At 42.1% G+C, this 22,262-nt stretch overlaps 1 protein-coding gene across 1 annotated transcript in view; it reads right to left on the bottom strand.

Moving 5' to 3' along the window:
* Nucleotides 1–658: 658 nt before the first annotated feature.
* pex14 (peroxisomal biogenesis factor 14) overlaps nucleotides 659–22,262 on the bottom strand; it is a 53,535-nt gene continuing 31,931 nt past the window's right edge. The window contains exons 6-10 of the mRNA XM_050063951.1: nucleotides 21,014–21,116; nucleotides 16,336–16,433; nucleotides 7,396–7,487; nucleotides 2,550–2,919; nucleotides 659–1,064 (exon numbers count right to left, since the gene is read on the bottom strand). Coding sequence (XP_049919908.1) covers nucleotides 1,041–1,064; nucleotides 2,550–2,919; nucleotides 7,396–7,487; nucleotides 16,336–16,433; nucleotides 21,014–21,116 — 687 coding nt within the window. The 3' untranslated portion in view covers nucleotides 659–1,040. The remainder of the gene's footprint in view (nucleotides 1,065–2,549; nucleotides 2,920–7,395; nucleotides 7,488–16,335; nucleotides 16,434–21,013; nucleotides 21,117–22,262) is intronic.

Below are 22,262 nucleotides of genomic sequence, written 5' to 3'. Positions count from 1 at the left end.
ACACACACAATGTTTAACTATGTCACTTACTCATTTCCAGAGAGAAAGCTGAAAAAAAAATGCTGAAAGTCCCTGCCCTGTCATGCTCTCTGAGAAGTACTGTAGTATTCTCATCTGTATCTGGTTTTACAGGTATGTTACAGCTGGTTCGGAGAGCTGATACAAAAAACAGAAAGCTCGGGAACCACAAAGATTCAATCAGAAACGTTGACCTCAAAATGATTTTTGAATTCACGGGCCTTTGGATATTCAGACATGTTGGATTTGGATTTCTTTAAAATGGTAAAAATCTACAGAGGTTGTTACTAGATATATAAGGCTCAAACTTGGACAATGGATGCATTTTATTGTTACCAAACTGATTTTAATGTTTAATGTTACCTGAACACACACAATCACATTCACATTTCGTTGTGCATTTTTCTATCCTCTGATGTTTACTGGATGGATGGAAATACAAATTAGGTACATTTTACTCTCATAGGATTTACAACCAACACCCTGTTCTTTACTGCTGTGTGTCCCAAACTATATACTTATGTAGCTGAAGGAAAAACATAAACATGAAAATCTCTGTAATATTAAGTTTAGCCTTTAATAGTAACACACAGCAGCTTGTGGTTAGTGTCCAGATGGTCTCAAATGAATATAACAGAGATTATACTTGAGATAAACCAGATTTATTACACTTGTGTACACTTTTAGCTGACATTCAGACAGTAATCAGCAGGTTACAGAGAGGACTGGTTCTATAGTGTCTAAGAAGCATAAGTTACACCTCCTGATTATGTACTTTGTTTAACCAACCTGATTCATACATACAAATTCATTTCTACTAGATCAAAAAATATAATTTACAGCATACTGCATTGTTGTCGTCTCCTCAGTCGACACATTTAACAGAAATATAGCCAAACATAATCTGTAGGTTAGGACGGGTGTCACACAGAGATGTGCAGTGCCCCTCTACCTTTTCTGTGTTCCTATGAAGGCCATGTGATGGGAGGTGGAAGTGGCACCAGAGCTGATATCCCTTCTTCTCACTCATGGACTCTTCTTGTTAGCTGGAGACACAGTGAGTAATTCAATAAGTCAAGTATTCATTTATTACTTTCCTTTTCAATCATGGGGCATTTTTTTTCTAACTTCCCCTATCCACCTCCACACTCAGGGAAAAAAAAAAAAAGTGATACAAGTTCTGCAACTTCCATCTGTGGCAGCCCTCGTTGTCTTACTGCAGCTTAATTACAAAATATTGGCGCCGTTTTCTGTAAAGATTACTCACCGTAGGAGGCCCTACATAATTTGGACCTCGGGGTTTGTCACAGAAAATAATACAATGCAACTGGGCTTTCTGTATTAGATTTCCGCTTTTAGCCTCCTTGACATTTCAAGCTGCATGAACTAATACATCTGTTATTTGTTGATCATTTGATTATTAACATACTTCACAAACCAAATCAGCTGCCCTGCTGGAGACACAGATACAGCTCAGCAGACAGTCTGGGTTTTCTCGCCTGCCACGCGCAAACACACTCGCGCAAAAAAAAAAAAAAAAAAAAAAAGATGCACAATTCAGCCCTCGGTGAAAAAGGAAAGCGGGGGGAAAAAAACATTTATCTTCCCCTCCTTTGAGTGTATGAGCACTCTGACACCGGCATGGAACAAAGCCCGTCATCACATTCTAATCTCGAATTTCAGGGCTTTTATTTCACCCAAATGCCACCCTGCTGGCCTTGTGAATTATTGACAGACTGACACCAATGCGAAAGGACACATAAAAGAGGCTAAAAGCTCCGGCCCTGGAAGAGCTTGTCCTCTCCTATTGCCATCAACAGGGAGACAAACTCTGCTAATGCTTCTCTGGAAGCTCACGGTAACTTTGAGACTGAAGTGCCAACATATGACTCCTGACCTACAGCTGCACCACACGGGAGAGATATTCTGTGCAGTGCTGCCTCTTTGGTGTGTATGTGAGCCTTAGTACAATTACAAGGACACCAAGGCAAAGCTGTGAATTATCTGATCAAATCATGGAAATTAAAAGTCACACACGGTTAGTACTGCACACAGCCTTTTACAGTCGTTCTGATTTGACTATTGCTCGTCATTTCTCCTTTCAAAGAAACGTCACAGCATGGTACTTGGCTCTGCTTGCAGTCATTTAGTTTGCATGATGAAAAGTAAATTGAGGTAAGCCCTGTGTCAACTAGACACCAATATTTGTCAGTTTTGCGTCTTCTCACGCCCACGCCTACTCCTCATTTTGCTCAAGATTAAGATATTAAAGAAACAAGTTGAAACAGACAGTGAAGATGGATTAAAAAAACAAAAAAAAACAAACAAGTGTGAGCAGAGAAAGAGAGAGCAGAGTAAAACAAAGCCATCAGCAGAGATGAGAGGCGGTGCTCGGAGAGGGTGTTTGTGCTTTCTACTTCTGTCTAATCCACCTCGCTCTCATTGCTGGCACCCTCGGGCCGCCTCAGTTTGTCCACCTGTTCATTAATCTGTCCATCCCCACCTCGCCGATCCTCTGTTTGCATGCTTACACCGTCCTCCTCCTCCTCCTCCTCTTCTACGTGGCTCACATCATCCTCCTCTTCCTCCTTCTTCTCCTCCTCCCCCTGCACCTCCATGCGAACCTGGTCCTTCAGGTCCAGGGGCAGCGTTGCGCCGAGCCCCAACATGACGTCATCTCCGTTGATAGCATGCGCTCCATCAGGCCCTCCCAGTGTATCCTGGGAGCTGTGGTGTCCATCTTTGATTGGAGAGGAATTGGTAGACTCGTTACTGACAGGGGAAATGTCGCTGCTGCTGTTGGTGTGGTTGACTGGCGGCGAGCCGGGCGCCGATGGCGGCTTCAGGGGAATCTGCCATGAGGGGATTTTGGGAATACTGGGAGTGGAGGGGAATTGTCGCCTATGGAAAGTGGGGCAGACAAGAGAGGGGAAGAAAATGAGGCCTGATCACAACCTAATCATACTCCTCACTCCTCACTGTGATGAAAATGTATAAAAAGAGCTTTCCCACGATGTAATCAGCCATAATTGGGCAACCACAAAACTATATATAGCTTCTTCAGTCAGGTGTTGAATGAGAACATATCCTCAGCGCTGGCTTACATTTTAGCATGCAGCCACACACAAAGCACCCTATGTAATTCTCATAATTACAGCAGAGAAAATGGCTTTTCCCCCCCAAACAGCCAGATGTTCGTCACACCTGGTAAAGATGCTCTAAGATTTTTTTAATTACATCCACTGCAGCTTTTAAGATCAAAAAGACAACGTTGAATCGTAATGGGATAAGCACTTCTTGGTGGGTTTTAAAAAAAACAAAACAGTTTGGAGATGATTTGGATCATTTGAACAGGAAGGGAACATGTTTGGAGACAGATGGTGATACAGAGCCTTTAGTTTGTGATTCAAGCCTTTGCCAGAAAACTCATTGTGAGAGTCAGGATGAAGTCAAGAAAGCAAATGACAAAGGGATTATTGCTGATTAGAATGTACGAGGGGAACAAAACATGCTCAACTAGACAGTTCTGAGGCAATTTTCGTCCTCGCCGGTTTTCTGATGTACACTCTTACTTCAGGCTTCATTATAGACACTGATACATAATCATGCATGCTAATGGGCCTGACTGAGCTGGGCTGTGCCTGACTAGATTGAGGAACGAAGATGGGAAGAATGAGGGGATGTCTGGCAGTATACAATGAGACCTTTAGCAGCACAAAATACTTTCCACCTTGTATTAACATGTGGTAGGTACAATCAGATTTTACCCTGACAACAAATAAAACGATTGATTAAAATGTATCTACAGTTTATCGGTTGTTTTTCTTTTGCTGTGTTGTATCATTTTGCACTCATAAAACGACTGAAGTTGCACAGGAGCAATTATGCACATGTGCGGTTATCCTGCTTACCAATAAAAGCATTAAAACACAGAAGACCAGCTGATGCCTGCAGTATGCTAATAGGCCCAGGCAAGTTGTGAAGTAAAAGAAATGGTGCAATCAGTATTAGAACCTCTTGTGCCTTTGAGATTAAACGTATTTCAGATTAATGAGTATTTAAGTGTGCGAGTCATTTTAAAGTGCAATGTGACATACTGTGTTCTTTTATTTTATTTATTCAGTTCCAAACACAAACTCTCGGGCCAGCTACAACAGTGCTGTACTGTAGACGTGGGTATGCAAAGATGATTGCATGATGGTTGTTTTGCTGCCGCTCCAGGATGTCGCGATGTCGCTAATAGCAAAAATTAATGCAAATTCAACCACGCCCCGTAAATTATGCACGACCTTCCAAATTTTGTCCAATATCTGCAACTTTATCACAAAATTATTATGGTTTCAACAATCATAAGCCCCTTTTACACTGCCTGTTCAAAACAGGAATATCATGCTGTTATGCTGCCTCGCTGTGCTGTACATAAGGTATGATTGCAAAATGGGGGACAGAGTGAGCTCGCCTTTAATCTACCGCGGGAGATAGCTACGGCGCCAAAATGGAGTCTGTATAAACAGGACAGATGGGATCATGGGCAGCACGAATATAACATTTTGACAACCTGTTATACGTCACACTAGAGGCCAACGCCAATGTGATACATGTCACGCCCGTCAAGCGTCTTTTGCTTCGGCAAAGCCATGATGCTGTGTAAAATCACACACACTGGAGCGGAATAAAGACCGTTGTTTGGTTCAGTGTAAAAATGCAAAGGAGACAAAAAGAAGAGACTTCGTAGCAGTTTTATAGCACGATCTTTGTGTAAAAAGGGCTATAGCAGCTTGTCTCTGATTGTGAAGATGCAGACAGGTGCGACATGAAAATCTTACATTTACCAGCAAAACTTACTGCTAAAGCCCGTGCAAGGCAACTTCCTGATTTTATATATGAAACAGACAACAGACAAAGCTATTTCACCATGACAGAGGCTGTTGCATCCAGATCTACTGCAAGTGCCGAAAGACTCAAGGTGAGTTAGATAAACAAGCACAGTAAGTGGTAATGTTAGTGCACAAGTCACAAACTCAGAACAATGCAGTTTTATTCTCTTTGGAAAAAGTTAGCTTTGATATTTCATAAATTATATTTGAATTAGAATTTCAACTATTTTTGCAATTTTTACTCTCTCCCATAGATTCACTGCAAAAAAAAAGCCTAAAAACATCCCAACATGCATTGCAATTTCCCTCCTCAGTGCTACTTTTGGCAGTGCTGAGTCAAATCATACCGCATTTTTTTGCATTTTCATTACCAGTTAAAACTGACCTTCTGTCTGAGGTGGACCAGCCCTGGAGTTGGGTCAAAGTGCACCTGCCTGCCTCAAAGCGGGTTGCATTGATGTCAAATGGCTTCGTTACCATTGAGGATGATTCTGCAACACGACTAAATAGCCTTTGCTGCTATTGCCAAGCATTGCAGATACTTCATCAGTGATAAATGGCGAGCAAAATCTTAACAGCTTAAAATTCCATGATGATAAACAGCTGGCTACCAACAACTGTTGCACAGTGTAGTAGTAAACAGCACTAAAGAGGGCACTACATTTAAATGCCATTGACTCTAAACAAGTGCGTCATCAGTTAAAGACACAACTTCAGGTGGGTAGCCCTGTTGTGTGGAGATGCAAATCCTTGCCGTGCTGGGCTAACAAGCTGAGTCAAAGAGTGTCAAGCCAAGCTAGCCCATACGTAGGGAAAAGGGCTATCAGTTATGTTCAGGTCTGCAAACTCCAGTCAGGTAAAAAGAGCAACAGTTCTGAGAATATGAACAGCTTTTAATGTGCCGCAGCAGGTGTTTAAGGCTGAAGTAGTTAAACTCACTTTGGACCAGGTTATGTTACTGAACCTGAGTTAAACAGAAATATTTCCATACTGGGATCATATTTCAGGCTGGGAGTATAACGTCAACCAAGGCAAATCTCCACACAGTCACAACAGACCAGGCAAAAGTAAATTAAAGAGTTCTGTTTTTAATCTGGCTTTTTAATTTAAAGTGACATTACAGACTGGTCCCATTGTCAACAGTATCGCCAGCCAACCCCAGATTCACTCTCATTTTTTAACGAGCTTTGTCTGCCTGCCGTTTCGTGTAACTATATATGCATTTTTTTCTGCGCTGTGTCCTTGAGTTTTTATAGCTTCCTCTTGGTAGCCTGCTGCCTACAGTCTGGCACCTTGTCCCCATCTTTTTAAAAAGTCCCAACCATGCCTGTTCGCTGTGCCCAGAAACGTCCTGAACACAGCAAAATGAGAAAATACAGGCAGACGGCAGAGTCTCTGCTGATAAATACACGACCACACACTTCTAATGAGTCATACGTGATGATTCAGGGGGATTACCTTTGTACCAGTCTTTATTGTTTTTTAGGAAAATCCTGCATAGTATAATTTTAAGGATACAGAAATAAAGATTCATATATAAAATGTGTGTTTCATTTGCATCTAGCATTTGGACTTTGTTGACCATGACGCCCTGAAAACTGTGCCAAAAACAGAGAATTGCTGTCTTTATTTATCAATACTATTTCCATCTAGAAGCCTCTCCTGCTTTCCTACCTACTTTCCTGATTAAGTGTTTATGGCATTTATCCATTTTTTAAAAAACAAAACTTTGAAAGGGTAGCTGTGATATTTCAATGTGCTGAGAACAGCTCATGTGTTTGATAATTTTTTAAAACACTAACCATGTCAGTTGCCTGTGAACGTATCTGTTATTCTGCAGCATTTATAATGGTCAGTTGATGCTGTCTCTAAATCACACTGGGTGGGTCCATACAGTCACGTGATGACAGCAAAGCAAACTCTACTAGCAGGGAAGACCACAAAATGTGATCAAAAGCTCCAGGAAAAAAAATGGTAACTGCACACGGTGAGTTAAGAGTTGTCAAATCGCTGTTTCCAAAGTCATAAAATAACTTTCATGCTTGTTATGCACTCTTGAAGGGGAGAAATACAACACACTGCTTGGCTTTTTGGACTTTTCTGATACAACTGTTAAAATGACTGGAATCTATGTTTGGGCCTCAATCTGATAATATGTTGTTTTTTACATGTGCAAACCAAAGAAATAAAGTAACAGTCATTTAAAAGAGTGACATGAGATTATGTGGGGAGCTAAAAAGTATTTTAATGTCAGGTATAAATGAAATGTGGCCCAAGTTAACACATAGCATGTTTGAGTGAATTACAAAGAGCTTTGTTCCTGTCAAATGGTTCAAACGGACAACATCCAGGAACACAAAAGTCAATGAAAACAGTGAGCTGTTCGCCCTTCACACACACACACACACACACACACACACACACACACACACACACACACACACACACACACACACACCTGCCCTGTTTCATGTGACAGGGGTCTGGATAACTTTGTTACCTGCTGAGCAGTAAGCCCTTCAAAGAGACGATCTCAGCCTTCAGCTCTCCAACTGTCTGGTTGTCCAGGACGCGGTTGGTTGAAGACGATGCCTTTAGGAAACAAACAAGTGAGACACACACACAACAAATGTCACTGACACACACAGGAGCACTGTTCAGGTCACATGCAGGGTCGCAGCACAAAGTCAATATACGTCTTTCAACAACTCCTCTGTGCTCTGTCTCAACAACATGAAATAATAATAAAAAAGCTTTGTTTGGAAAAAAGGACGGAGAGTACAAGGTAAACAAATGTGGTAAATGCAAATGCTAAAAGCCACATGTTTTTGTGTAGTCAGGTCGTTCGTCACCATAACAACCTCACAACGGCCTACTGCTGCTGATGACAGAAAGGAGGACAAACAGTCCCACTGCAGGCACATTTATGGCCTCGGCTGCTCAGAAAGTCCAGTGAGTGTGAATCATGCTGTTTTTACATAATTTTCCATACTATCTAGAAAAGATTAGGCCAGCGTCCAGAGTTTTGGATAATGACTTTATCTTGAACAATGGCCACATTCATGAGGGCAGACCATAGCTTAGCAGTTTGTTTTGTTCTTTTTGTTTTTTTATCAAAGGCATGCGTTATCACTGGTGTGGCATGAAATGCTACAGGGTATAATGGCAAGTATTTGAATGGCAAATTGCTGCCGAAAATCTGTCTCTGCAGCACTTTTTTGGGACAGGCAGGTGTTTGACAGAGGGAGTTACAAAATGACGGGTTTTGATAACGGCCTAGAGAAAAAAACATCACGTGCTACATTCAAATGCAATGATAAATACTGGACTGCACCTACTGCAAAGTCCTGTAGGCTACTGGGTTACTGCAAAATGAATCAAACATAGCAACTATCAAATAGGGAAGACACCAAAGGCCCAACGTGGAGGTGAAGGTAAATGCATTTTTCTTCTGAATACTGAGGAGCTGTTCCTCCTCAGGGTGCTCAAAGCAAAACACAGCGTTCACTGAACTACTAATGGAGAAATACAACCTGTGATGACATCAAATCATCAAATACCATTGCCTTGTCATGCCCTTGGTGTCTGATTGGGACACACAGGGCACCCTTTAGCACATCTATTTGATGCACAGTTGAAACACTGCCTGACACGTAATGTTGTGCAAAGGTTGCGGTCAGGTTTAGGCAACAAAACTACTTGGTTAAGTTTAGAAATAAGATCATGATTTGGGGTTAAAAAAAGTTTATTTGTTACGTAATGTAACGTGGTGTATTTACCTCTGTGCACGCAACCGTACGTAAATTATGCAAAGTTACGATAGAACACCAGTGACTTACGGTTTCACAAGGGATGTAGGTGCATAAGGTTATTTTAAAATAACACAGACTTCTGGTTTCACACAGGGACACAAACTCGAAGTCTGGGTGAAAGTTGGTAAAAGTCAGCTCTTGTTTGACCCATCCAGCTCCCCTTCCTCCCAACCTACACAGACTATTTTGCTCTTTATACTATGTCGGTTGCTCTCTGTGTCAAGTATTGCCACAGATGGGTTTAAAGTGGATATAGCTGAAGCCCAGTGCATCTCATAAAGACATCTAAGGGTGCCTTTGGCATCAATATTGCCCGCCGAGGGGCATAGCAAAGTAAAAATGTGCTGGAGAAGGCATTGCTTGGCTGTATAGAGTCTGAACTCAAAAAGGGCTGGGAACCAGTGATGTAGATAATTGCTCCCCATTCGAAATCCATTCCTGAATAAAAAGCACAAACATGTGCGAGAACAGGGGGATAGACTGATGAGACCAGAGGGAGGAGAGGGAGAAGACAAGGGAAAAAGTGGGATAAAGAAAAGTAAAAACTGTAATTAAGACTCTCCTGACTCACCAGAGGAAGCTTGTTAGGCAGCGTGGACCCCCTATCGAGGGGAGAGGGATAACTTGGACTCTTTCGCTTGTAATTAAATCTAAGAGAAATTAATTGAATCACATCTGAAAGGGATCAGACTCATTTACAGTGGAAGGAGGGAGGCAGAGGAGGAGAAGTGAAGGGAGACAGAAAAGGAGGCTTTTTTTGGCTCTTATCGACTCCTAAACCTCGCTGATAAGGAGCCCTGTTTTAGAGGTGGTGCATTGGAGGCCTGCTGAAGACACTCTTATTACAGCCGTCACCTCATTAGAACCATCTTAATCCCTCGCCTCCCCAAGGCACCCGTATAATAAGGCTGGATTCTGCTTCTCTCTCATTTTACATCGAAAAAAATTAATTGCTGGATGGGCTGAGCTAAAAGACTTCCAAGGCACCGAATCAACTTAAGAAATATGCAAATTGCTCCAAATAACTGAAATGTATTTCTATATTATATCACTTAACATAAGAGAAAAAGGCTTTAGAGTAGAACTGTTAACCGCCGGCTACATAATGTGCATTATCTACCGAGCAGCACCATATAATATCTCACATCAAGACTTGTCACACAACACTACCACTGACATATGTCTTATTAAGTCTGAAGAAACCTAATTAAATGTTGGGCCAGGACTGGATTTCAGCTTTGAGATGCATTATGTGAGTGTGTATACACACACTTGGTGTAAGAATCTTGTGTTAAGTGCACTGGCTGCTTGGGTAGAGGCTGAGTGGAGGGGTATCAGTGACTGGAGACTGAAGGAAACACCGCTGACTTTAAAAGCCCCACCTGAAGTGCTGACACATATCCAATAGACCGCACACTTGTGTCCAGTGTGATGTTTTAACAAACTGCTGATCAAAATATTTTACTTCTGCAATGATTTAGAGGATTTGATTACAAAAGCAGCGTCATCAAGACGATACTTTCAGGTCTGTGAACGTACGCAAGCAAATGTCTGACTGATGTCTGTCTGACTTCTTTATTAAGATTCTGACGATTATTTTACAGGAAGTAACAAAGATTCTTGTTTTTTTTCCTTAACCACAATATTTTACATGTAAGATTTATGTGTGCTATTTTGGAATATGTTTTCTTATAATCTTTTATAAATGCTTGCATCCAAAATGTTTTTCTATTGCGTGAGTATTTACTCTGAGATTATTTATCTTGATTTACTTAAAAGATATTCCACAAAATGACCATTTGTATGTCTATTACTCCCCCATGTTGCCCTGAATTTGTCGAGAAAACCTTTTCTTGCATGCCTTCACAGTGGATGAAGAATCCAAAAATGGAGAAAATTCTTTATAAATTGCACTAAAAGGGGGCCACACTTAAGTGTTTTAAAGAGTAAGACTTTAATGAAAATGCATGTGTTTGGGAAGGACTGAGCATATGACCAGACAGAGGGGACTTGGGTTGTACTGAGAGTTTGCAAATTAATGTTTTGATACACTTTTGCTGTTGTTAATCGCAGTTGCCATTTAATTGAGCATAGCGCTAGTTCAGGCAGCTCACATCCCAGCTACATCAGTTGATTGGGCTGCTTGAGATCAGCTGACTGATGGAAGGGAGTCAGCTGATAGATCATGAGATTCCTTTCTATGCAACCACTTGGCAAATCTCATTCAGGGCGCCCTATTTAAACTGCTCTGACCTGCCTACTGTTGCGGCTTCCTCTGCAAACCACTTTGCAACCTGCCTCCACCCTAGCTCCTCCTTTCATACTGTGTCTGACTTATCACTGTCTTTTTTTCCATTGATGCTGCTCTGTTTTGTTCCGGGCGGTCTTTGCTGCTGCTCTCCCTGCCTTAGGCTTTCCATGTAGGCACATGGAAGGGCAGAGAAGTGTGCTCTCTCTGCCTTAGGCTTTCCACACAGACGCTTGGAAAGGCAGAGAAATGTGCTCTCTCCGCCTTAGGCTTTCCATGTAGGCATGTGGAAGAGGCTTTCTGTGTAGGCTTGAGGAAAGGCAGAGAGGCCCCAGAACAGAGCCATACCGCCAAATATAATACAATATAATGTGCAAATGGAAATAAAGTTCTTTTGACTAAAGTGTTTCTGACTGAACTTCAATTCATGAAGAATGTTCCCTGTTTTAGATTCTTCATTTACCGCTGAAGCATGCGAGAAAAACAAAGGTTTCTTCACGAATTCAACATAACACAGAGTGAGTTATTTATATACAAATGGTCATTTTGTAGGCCAAGTATTCCTTTTAATATTGCATGTGCATGTGTGACTGGAATGCATTATGCATTCTTTTGGAGACTTGATTTAAATGCATACATCGAAATGTTTTACTTTGTGATCCTCCTGCTGGTTCTTGTGTGGATATGTGGACATAAAGATGTTAAGAGGTCTTTCTTGGCTACGTACAATGTACGTGACCTCTTTCTAGACTATTAATTATTCTATGTTTAGACTACATATGACAGTTTTACCCTGAGGAAGGTAATATGTGCAAAAGCGAAACGTAGATTTAAAAATAAAGAGATTCAGAGTTATGAGTGCACATCTGCTCTTTTCATCTGGTGTTTGACTTCTATCACACTTCCTGGTGTACAGGTGCAGGGCTCTAAGGGCTCTCTGTGGCCTACACAGTGGAGAACATAATTCTCAGCTTGGCACTGCACATCACAAAAAGCATCATGCATGAACAAACAACCAACAAACAAATGAACCAGCCAACCAACCAAAACCAAAATAACAACTCAACCTGGGAGAGAGGTGCCACCTTTTACATCATCAAACACTGTGCTGCTGGCTGGATTTGCTTTTTACTGTGTAAATACTGTACATAGTAAAGATTCCCTCTAACTGGTTTAAAAGCCTTGTAACTAATATGTCTCGAGTGGGTGCCTGGATGCGATAGGGGTCGGCATCTTTCTGCTGGTTTACTAAGTGCTTCGAGAAAAAAAAAGGGAAAAAAAAAAAGATATCCCGAGCAAAGAAAAAAAAAAATCAACTCTAGCAGCACCCAAGGACGGCAACGCATCTGGCTAAATGAAGATAAATGCCTGTGGACCATTAGCAACAAGATAAGATCTTTAACAAGGCTTGTTTAAGAGTGTCTGAAGGCAAATTAATTCACAGTTACTCCGCCGGCAGACAGTGTGTTTTCGTGTAACGCATGTATATTTATGATGGAATTAGTTTCAAAAGGAAGTCCCCAGAGGAGTGTTTTTGAGTGGAAACACTGGTACAGTGCAATTGATTTCACTCTATTTATGCACTTTCCCACTGGCAGTTCGTCTCGCACAAGCAAGGAGGCGGTTTCTAATCTTCTATGTAGTATCCACTAATAAAGAGAACGATCAGTGAGTTGAGACAGCAGGGAAAACACAGTTAACAGGCAGATTTGTAATGATAATGGAGCAGAAATAGACTAGGCTGTTTAACATCGGGGATGAATCATCCTCAGGCAAATCTATCCTTTACACCAGTGGTAGAATACAGCAGCGTGTCTTTGAAGAGTCATGATAACTGAGAAAAAAAGGGAAAAAAGAGAGGAACTGTCTCTGAAGTCTGGAAATGTGCAGCATCAGCGTGTGCTCTGTGTGTGTGTGCGTGTGTGTGTGTGTGTGTGTGTGTGTGGACATGAGTCAGTCTGTCTAAACTCACTTCCATAATGAGGTCCCCAGTTTAGGGACAGTAAACGCACTCCGCAATTGAGCGGTTTCCAAACTACGAGAAATGTTTACTTAGCAGCTGGAGAAACAGAAGTCTCCATGTGTTTCGGGTTAAAGGCACATTTCCGCGTTGAGAGGTATAATTGCTAAGCGTGGCGCACTTTGAGCGGCGTGGTGAGGCAAACCCCGAAAGCCGCAAACGGTGAATGATAAGTAGCTCGCCAGCTCCAACATGTGTTTCTCATCAAACATCCCGGACCTGAAAACAATTTCACAATTTCCCCCGTGGCCTGAGACAACAGAGGGCCTTGTGCCGACTTGCAGGGAAAATTTAAGATCAACACTATAGCTATAAAGCAGAGTTTATGATTTGTTTAATGGGTGTTTTGATGTGAATTATACTTTTTATACACTACCACTGTCCAACAAGGCACTCATAGCAAATGAAGTAGACACTTTTTAATCCAATCTGTGATTTGGAGATGACAAATGAAAAGCAAAAACATCCCTGTCCCTTTGTGCTGGAGGGAGCTCATTGTTTGAAGTGGGCCTACAGCCTGCTGACAGAAAGCCTCAGATAGTTTTCAGATTTCAGACCAGCATGAGGTCAAATCAGATCATCGCTCACACATGCTGATTTGGGATGCCGCTGCTTTCTACACTGCTCAGAGAGACTGTGCGGCTTAGAACTTGAAACGGCACAAAATGAGCTATGAGTCGTCAGTTTTTTGATGAACCTCGTCCAGGGAAGAGATTCATATTTTTCTTCCTCGTTTGTGCCGAAGCAGATGTGTCCGCATATGTTTTCCTGCGATATCCAGATGCTACAGTGAAACACCCATGTGCTTAACAAGCTGTGGACATAAAACATTGTCTAAGATTGTCTCTTCCAAGGCACTTTTTTAGAGCCCAGAGATCATAAAGCAATTTATGAGCGCTGTTATAAAAAGCAAGCAACATTTCATCCCTGCATGTAAGTTTTTAGACCAATCACTCACTCCGATTCACCTAAACACTTAGCACAATTCTGAGCAGATTATGAACACTGTCTATAAAAATCAAGGCAAGGAGGAACGACAATATGGTTAAAGATTATGGTCCTATGATGAGATGCACCATACTTTTTTGCAGCTTGTGTTCTGATGATATACAGGATAATAAGGCTGTCCGTCTTAGGTAGTTATGACTCGGGGCAGCGCGAGAGGTTTTAGTACACAGAGGCCTCGAGAAACCTTTTCTCTCTCCTCATCAATCTGGAGATTTCAACCTGCAACTTTACGTTTACTGAGCTTCTGCAATTTCAGAGTTACTGCCTGTCTGGCTTTCCCCAAAAACATTAATCATACATAACAGGCCTTGAAGGTGCAGACGGTAACTTCCATGTTCAAACTACACTAACTACTGGCACTTTTTGCCAGCTTTGTGAAGTTGTTTCATCTCACTGTTGTTAGTTTGCTGTAAAGATAATAACACAAATTTGTCTTCAGTGAAATGATTACAGCCCCTTTCACACATGCAGTCTATCCCTGAAATGTTCAGGAACATTTCCTGCTTGGGGTCATGTGTAAATGGGAGCAGGGATCGATTTTCATGGAACTGTACCACCAATTTTCTTGTGACACTTCATGGAAACTGCAGGTACAGCTGTGTTGTGGATGAAAGTAACACTGCAGGAACGAGCCTATAATAAGATTACGTCCATCTGATGAAAGAGTCTTTAATGTGGAGCATGCAAACCAATCACAGACTCTGCTGATGACGCATTTGAATCCGATTTGTTTACATTACATGTCAATACTTGTCTTGCAAACATGTTGATTATTAAATACATTACAAGAACACTGGCATCGAACAACTGCCATGGCATATGTGAAAAGGTGCAAGATAGAAATGTTCCTAAATGTAGTGCATACATGAAGAGTGAAAATCACTACCGGGGCTTAAAAGATTATCCCAGTAATTTAAACTACAGCCCTTTTTACACAGAGATCCTGCAATACTGCCCTTCCATTTGCCAGCTTTGTTTTCAACGTTTACATAGGTTACTTAGTGGCTGTGCAATAAGCTTCTGCCACCGGTGCCGAAATTTTCGCGGAAAAAATCTGCTTTACGGCAGGAAACGCGTCATGTATTGCGAAATTGGTCGGTCAGCCGCCAATCAGGGACTGGAGCGAGTCCTTATGAGGAGTTGGGCATGAGATAGTTGAGTCACGAGCACACTGGCAGACAAACAAAGTTTGGAGACAAGTGAAAAATGGCCTAGCAAAAGAAAACAAGGTCCTCTGTCTGAGGAGGCAAAGAAGAGCAAAAAGGAGAGTGATAAAAGAAGAGGAAAAACAAGAGTAAACCTCAGTCAGGCGTTCAAGAGATGGAGGGAGCTCCGTGACCAAAAAGGCTTCAAAACCGATGTCCAGCTCGCTTTCTTTCTAATGGATCAGTAAGTAACACGGCTAAATGTTAGCTAGCCGAGAGAGGACTGTACTGTACTGGCTGCTAGTTAATTCCTAGCTGGCCAGCATCACAAATCGCCGCAACCAGGAACCGGGTAGCGAGTGTTGGTCAGCTGACATCCTCGTTGCCATTCTACGGCAGCGCTTGGACAGTGATACCCCCCTCCCTTCCTTCTGTTCTCTTCTCACGGAGGCAGCTATCAATGGACATCACCCAGCTAAGTTACGCCCAGCTAAGTGAACACTGAACTTTGTTTCCTATTCAATTTGAGCTCCAACCGGCCACATGTATCATGCACGTCAGGCAGTGCTTCTAAACAATAACATGGCAATAACAATCTTTTACCATTCCTGTCACATGACGGTTAATCTTGTCCTCTGCTCGGAGGGTAAGGAGCTTGCAGACCTTATTGTCTCGAGTTAGCTGCTAACTGCTACAAGCTGCTTTCTAAATCTCCCCCAGGTGGGTCACACACACCAAACGTCCAAAAAACGTCAAACTCGTCCCATCCTGCCCATTAACAATTTTTACACAGATGTTGATTCAGTGCCAATACTACACCCACAGCACGCTTAAAGGCGAGACAACTCTGTTCACACATTGTGCGATTGTACCTTTTATACAGAGAGGTAAGGTGGAATTTTCCTGCCTTGAAAGGGCTTTTGTGTAAAAGGGACTTTTGTGTAAAAGAAGCTCAAGTAAGACAGTACAGTGAGTTGACAGTGACACACCAGATGAACATTTATGAGCATTTCCAACTGCAGCAAATGTGTCAATATCTGTAGCAACTAAATCAAACTAAAAAGAGCTGCTAAAATCTCATAGGTGATGCAGAAAATAACATTTTTTGAATTGTGAATAGGTAGACCCTCAGAGGTTTAATTGAAATCATGGATATTTCCAACAGTTTATGGTGGTGAGTGCTGAGTGCTGATGAGGTGGTAGCTACTTCTGCTGCAGCCAGTTCCTGAGAGAGCTCCTGGATTTTCTGCTGCTGCTGGATCAGGAGCTCCTGGACGGCGACCAGGGTCTGCTGCAGCTGGCTGACTGTGGAAACACACAGAATAACAGTCAATTCAACACACTACTAGAAAGGGGGAAAAAAAAGGAAGTCAGATTGCATGATAAGGTTGTTTTGGTGCTTCATAACTGAATATTTTCTTTAAAGCGTCGATGACAGAACTGATGAGACTTAACTTGTGTCAGTGATCAAAGCTGTCCTCTAAGAATTGTAATCAAAGCTAATACCCGGTAACTTTAGTCACAGCTTTTTGGTCCGAGGCGTTGGGGGTAGAGGGTGGGAAGGGGGGCGGGGGGGGCACATAGGATGGAGATATTAATCTCTAGTGCCTGAACTTAAATCAAATAACAGTCTCTAACCTTCCATTATCCACCCAGACACTGCCTTCTAATGCATCTTAAATCCTCAAACGATCAACAAAGGAAAAAACAAGGCTCTCATTTGGGAGGAGGCTGCCAGACAAAATGTCCCCCCTAATCCTAATAAATATTGTTCTTTTTCCATTGACTTTGAAGATTGAATTAGTTCAAGTGTTGGTGTTGGACGAGGGTGTATGATTTCAAATAACACCGGGCACAGTTTGTTGCCCCCTGCTTCCAGTCACGCGTGTATTACCAAACAATGCATTAAGTTTCCCCGAGCTGATTATATTACAGAAAACCAATAAACATTCATATAAATCATGGGCGTGTAAAGTGTTAAATCAAGCCTAATAGGATTAACATCAACAGATATTGTGGCGGTCCACTGCTGAGGTTGTCAGGCCAATGGTTAAAAGCCTGAGCTGCAGCCGGCTGGACGGGATGTAAAGAAACCTCCTCTCACATTAACCCAGCCCGGGACAAAAGACGGAGCGCGGCTCACAGGCTGTGTTTCTTTTGAAAAACCAACACAGACAAAATATTTGATATTTCAAAGAAGCTAATATCTTGTAGTGACACCTGTGTTTAAATGGGTGGGGTTGTATCAATATGGGTGGGGTGCTGAAACGTTTGATCTTTTCATGCCCGCAGAATCCTATGGAACACGAGTTTGAGCAGGATCATTGGTCGGGGCCAAAAACCTTTGTGCAAACAATTTGAGTTTGTTACTTGGTTTGTGCTCCAGAGTGTGACCAGCCTTTTTGAAGGCGGTAATAAAACTAAAATACCGCGGCCATCCCTGCTTAAAAAGGTGTTAGTATGACAGGGTGTGCACGCTAAACCAAGCGCTGCCCTATTAGTCTCTGATTCCACCTCACCACAAAACAGCTTATCCAGATGTGTGTGTCAGTCTGCCAGCCTGTAATGCTGTGCCTCCTGAATTACCACTGGCACCGCTTTTTCAGCCACTTCAGCCAAACAGTCCGATTCTTTTCATGTCTCTCCACAAAGTTGACTCCTTTGTGCTGTGCAGACGCTTGACAAAAATGCACAACTTCTTGTCCCCAGTTATCACAGATATGAAGCCAAGAATAATGAAGTCAATGACTTTGGCCAGGCATGAATCAGAGGGAGAGTTTGGTGTGTGTGTGTGTGTGTGTGTGTGTGTGTGTGTGTGTGTGTGTGTTGTGAGAGAGAGAGAATCGGAGACAAGATGATGTGTGAGGCTTGCAGCTGCTGTGAGGAGGGTGCACATTGTGTATTCAGTAAATTATTCAGTAAATACCTCGATATAATGTACACTACATATGTCCAGGCCTGTCTCTGTCTTTAATGGCCAGCTGGTCACCAATATGGCTCCCACCGACAAAGAGTGCCCAAACAGCCGCACAATTCCATTACAGCCTGGGTGCGCTGAAGTAGTTCCAAGATCCATTCATTAATTGTCTGTGTGAAGTTGTAGGCAAATCATAATGGGAGTCAAGGCCCCTACTCTCGAGCTGGGGCTGGCGAGAGAGACTAATGTGGTCCCCATTCAAAAGGATACATCACCTCATTGCGCCCGGCACTAGAGAAATACATGAACTTTAACAAAAGGGGGTTCAAGCAATTGGCAGCAGCGAGGCAGTCGGTCGCTATTACTCAGTGCAGCGAGGAGAGAGGGAGCGAGAGGGAGAGGAAGACAAAGGGAAAGCAGAGGGAGAAAACTCTCAGTGTAATTGCAACCCCTCTCCCCAACTGTTAACTACAACAGTCATTAACTACAATAGCAGCTTGGCTACTGCAGTCATAGCAAATTAGTTCCCCACACTGGCTGAAGAAAAGACCCATGTTTTGTTTCTGTTTTTTTCTCCTCTCGAGTCTCACCTACTCGCTGCAAAGCAGGGAGGACTCTCACTGTGAAATTCCGTCTACGCCGACAAACACAACAGGGTTTGTAACTTGGCAAATCTCCAAAAAGTGATAAGTAGAGCAAGAATGGGCAGTGAAATAGCCAGAGGAAATGTGTTTGCATAGTTGGGAGAAAATGACCATAAAAGAGCATATATTTGTTAATCAGATTCAGGGTGGCACACCTTGCACGCAATCGCACCCAACTGCTGCCCTCCTCCTACCTTAGCCAGCCAGAAAACAATAGCATGGGTGTGACTGGATAAAATGATAACGGCCATATTTTCAGCTACACCATGTGTGTCCGTGACAAGAGCTGTAAACTCAAACGCTTAATTTGTTTTAATTTGGAGATGAAGGGAAAATCAAACAAAGGATGCTTGTGTTGAAACTGACAAGGTTGTATTTATGCTTCCTGTTAAGAGTACAGCCTGTTGCGGGAACATTTGTTTGGCTCCTCTTTGTCTCTCCGCAGCTCAAAACTCTGCAAACTCATGCATGATGGTAAATCTTCGTTTTTCTAACAGGCCTGGAAAATACACAGATACATTTGGCAACTGTGAGAGAGGCTTTAGTAATGCACTGTTGAGGCATAAAAAAACACCTGAGGGGAAGTTTTTGCCTTGTTGGATATCTCACACAGACAGGTGCACACAGTTCATGTGCACCTGAATGTGACTTCATTAAATTCAGAAAAGGAGTTGATTTTATTAACATGTCATAATTCAAACAAAAAAGTTTTTAAATATTATGCAATATGCCATCAAAGCTCTTCAATCAAGTCAAAACCTTTTTAGATTTTTTTTTTTTTCTTTATATCCTGCTATCTTGTGCATGTAAGTTCTTTACAGCCCTGATTCCAAAAAGTTGGCATTCTGTGTAAATATATTTACATATTTAATGCTCCAACTAATTTGTAAATATTCACTCATTTTAAATTTGATGCCTGAAATATGTTGCAAACAAGTTGGAACTGGAGCATGTGCACCCGTGTTACAGAACCTTTTAATTTAACAGCACTATAGGCTTGAGAACTGAGGACACTACTAGGTAAAGTTTTGAAAGTGAAATTCTTCCTCAAGATTCAAAAACTGCCCCCTGAAATCTTCAAGATTTAAAGTCTGTCTGTCTGAAAAACTGAGCCAAGATCTCATCTGAACACTGTGACAGATTAGTTTCTTCAAACAGGAAGTGTCTTGAAGCTGGCACCGTAAACAAAAACGTGTCATTCCACTTTTGCACATTCTTTTAATGTTTTAATATGTTAAGTTTCTTTACCTGTGTAGTTTTATTTAATTAATACCAATGTCTGGGCCAAAATGAACATGAATAGCTGCACTGAAAAGTTGACAAAAAAGAAATTGACATTGAGTGTTTATTTCTCCCACTGTATATCAAAAAGGATTTCCAAATCATTGCATTTTGTTTTCATGTAGGTTTTAGACAGCGTCGCAACTTTTTTGGAATCACAGTTTTATCAAACTTGTTGTGTAATTGCTTTGACTATTGCAAAAAGCACTCTATGAAAGAACGCATTATTATAATTATAATTATAGTTTTTCAAAAACTGTGGTTCCCACTGTGTCTGTATTTCTGCCAGGCTACCTGTCTCAGATGGGAATTTGTACCTTTCAGGTGAAAACACACTCGAGTTCAACAACACTGCTAACGAGACCAAACTTTCTCAGAGTGCCTCTCTCATTTACGCCTCCCTGGATTTTTAATTATACTGACGAAGAGCTAGGAAAGCATCTCTCTCCGTGCTTCTCTCTCTCTCCATGTCTGACAGCCAGGTTGAGATTCCTCACCTGTCCAACATGGGAGCCGCACCTGTCACCGTGCACTTAATCACACTAGGGCCAGTGCTGAGCCCAGACGCCACACAGTGCCATGCCGCACGCACATCCTGCACACACGCACACGCGCACACACACACACACACACACACACACACACACACACACACACAAATACACGTACACGCACAGAAAATTAAAATGAACTTTCTCGCAACCTACGGGGAAGAGGGTGGATGATGATGATGGCGGTGGAGGTTTGGATGGGGGTGAGGTTGGTGCAGGGGGAGACGGATGGAAGGGGGGAGTGAGAGAGGATGGGCGGGGGGAAGAAAAGTTGTCATTTCCCAACTCCTCATTAATATTCCGAGGTTAAGAGCTTTTCAGCGAAACGTAATTAATTGAGCCCGAGCCTGACAGTAAACAAGCAATTTCAAATTAAAGCGAAATGACAGCGGCGTCATTTGTTAAAAACGTGCGGGGCCCCCCGATTTTGGCGACAGATAAATGAGGGAAAATGTTAAGGAGGGAGAAAGTGATGAAGATATTAATCTTCACCTGTCTGTGTCAGCGTGCCACTCATTGCCGCAATGTTGCTCTCCATCCTCTGCAGATGCTTCTTGTCCTCTCGGCTGCCCATAATGAGGGGAAGGATGTATTTCTGCAATTAAAAGCATGGCACAATATTACAATTCTCTCTGGTGGGAAGGGGCAGAAGATGAGGAAAAGACAGGACCACCCAGACTTGGCAGCGGCAGGTCGGAGGCATTGTTTTATTGGACTAGTGCCTCTTGTCTAAAAACTATCTGATTAGGAGCATGCATTTCTGAGGCAGCGTCCAAGCAACTCATACAGGCATGTGCACACATCTAGTGTTGAAACCATTAGAAAATTAACCAACACCTCTAATAAACAATTAGTTGTTTAAGTTATTTATCAAACATAAATGTCAAATAAGTGCTGCTTCTAGACTTGCTGCCATCTCTTTTTCATACCTCTGTAAATGAAATATCTTTTTGGACTCTTGTTCAAGGAAAGAAAAAAGGAATTTAGAGTTGCTACCTTGGGTTTTGAGAAATGTTAACAGTTGTCGGACTGTTTATAGACAAAAACTTCACTTGTAAATGTTAAAAAATAATCAGACCATGAAAGTAACTGTTAGTTGCAGCCCTAAAAACATATTTCCAGCAACATGAAGGAATAAAAAACCCAGGAAGGGGCAGAGAAAGCAAGAGACAGGCCCTCAGGGAAAAACATGGTGGTAAACACTGAAAATAGTCTAACAAAACCAAAAACAATGTCGTGCTGTTTATCGTCTTTGCCACTGAATAAACAGATCTCTACCAAAATGATATGTATGTCTGACAGCCAAATGAGGATGTTTGTTATCCAGTGCGAGTGTTAACCAGATGAGCAGCCTGCAAGCGTCTCATTGAATCCTTTACATGTGTGCATGCAGTTGAGCTCAACAAATAAAATCAATGTCCATGTGACCCTGGCGGGCCTCAGTGAACTGCATAAATGTTTTTTGTTGTTTTGGTTTTAAGGCTGAATAAGGATCACTTAATCCCTCGCAGCCGGTTTGCAGCTCTCTGCTGCCCGAGCCGGGTTTTCTCTCCCACTCAGGTGGCAAGCAGCCACACCAGCGCGAGTAATAAACACTTTTTAGAGAAAAAGATTAAATGAGTGTCAACACGTAGTAATTAATAAGTGGGTTGCTGGGAGTGTGGTGTTTACAAGGTGCGCCATAACATAAATAAAGTATGGGCAGAAGCTTGGACATATGGTGCGACTGGCGCTACGCTCC

This window comes from Epinephelus moara, chromosome 16 (assembly GCF_006386435.1).
Source record: "Epinephelus moara isolate mb chromosome 16, YSFRI_EMoa_1.0, whole genome shotgun sequence".
Classification (NCBI taxonomy): domain Eukaryota; kingdom Metazoa; phylum Chordata; class Actinopteri; order Perciformes; family Serranidae; genus Epinephelus; species Epinephelus moara.
Note: the sequence above shows the minus strand (reverse complement) of the source record. Positions and strands in the feature narration are given on the sequence as shown.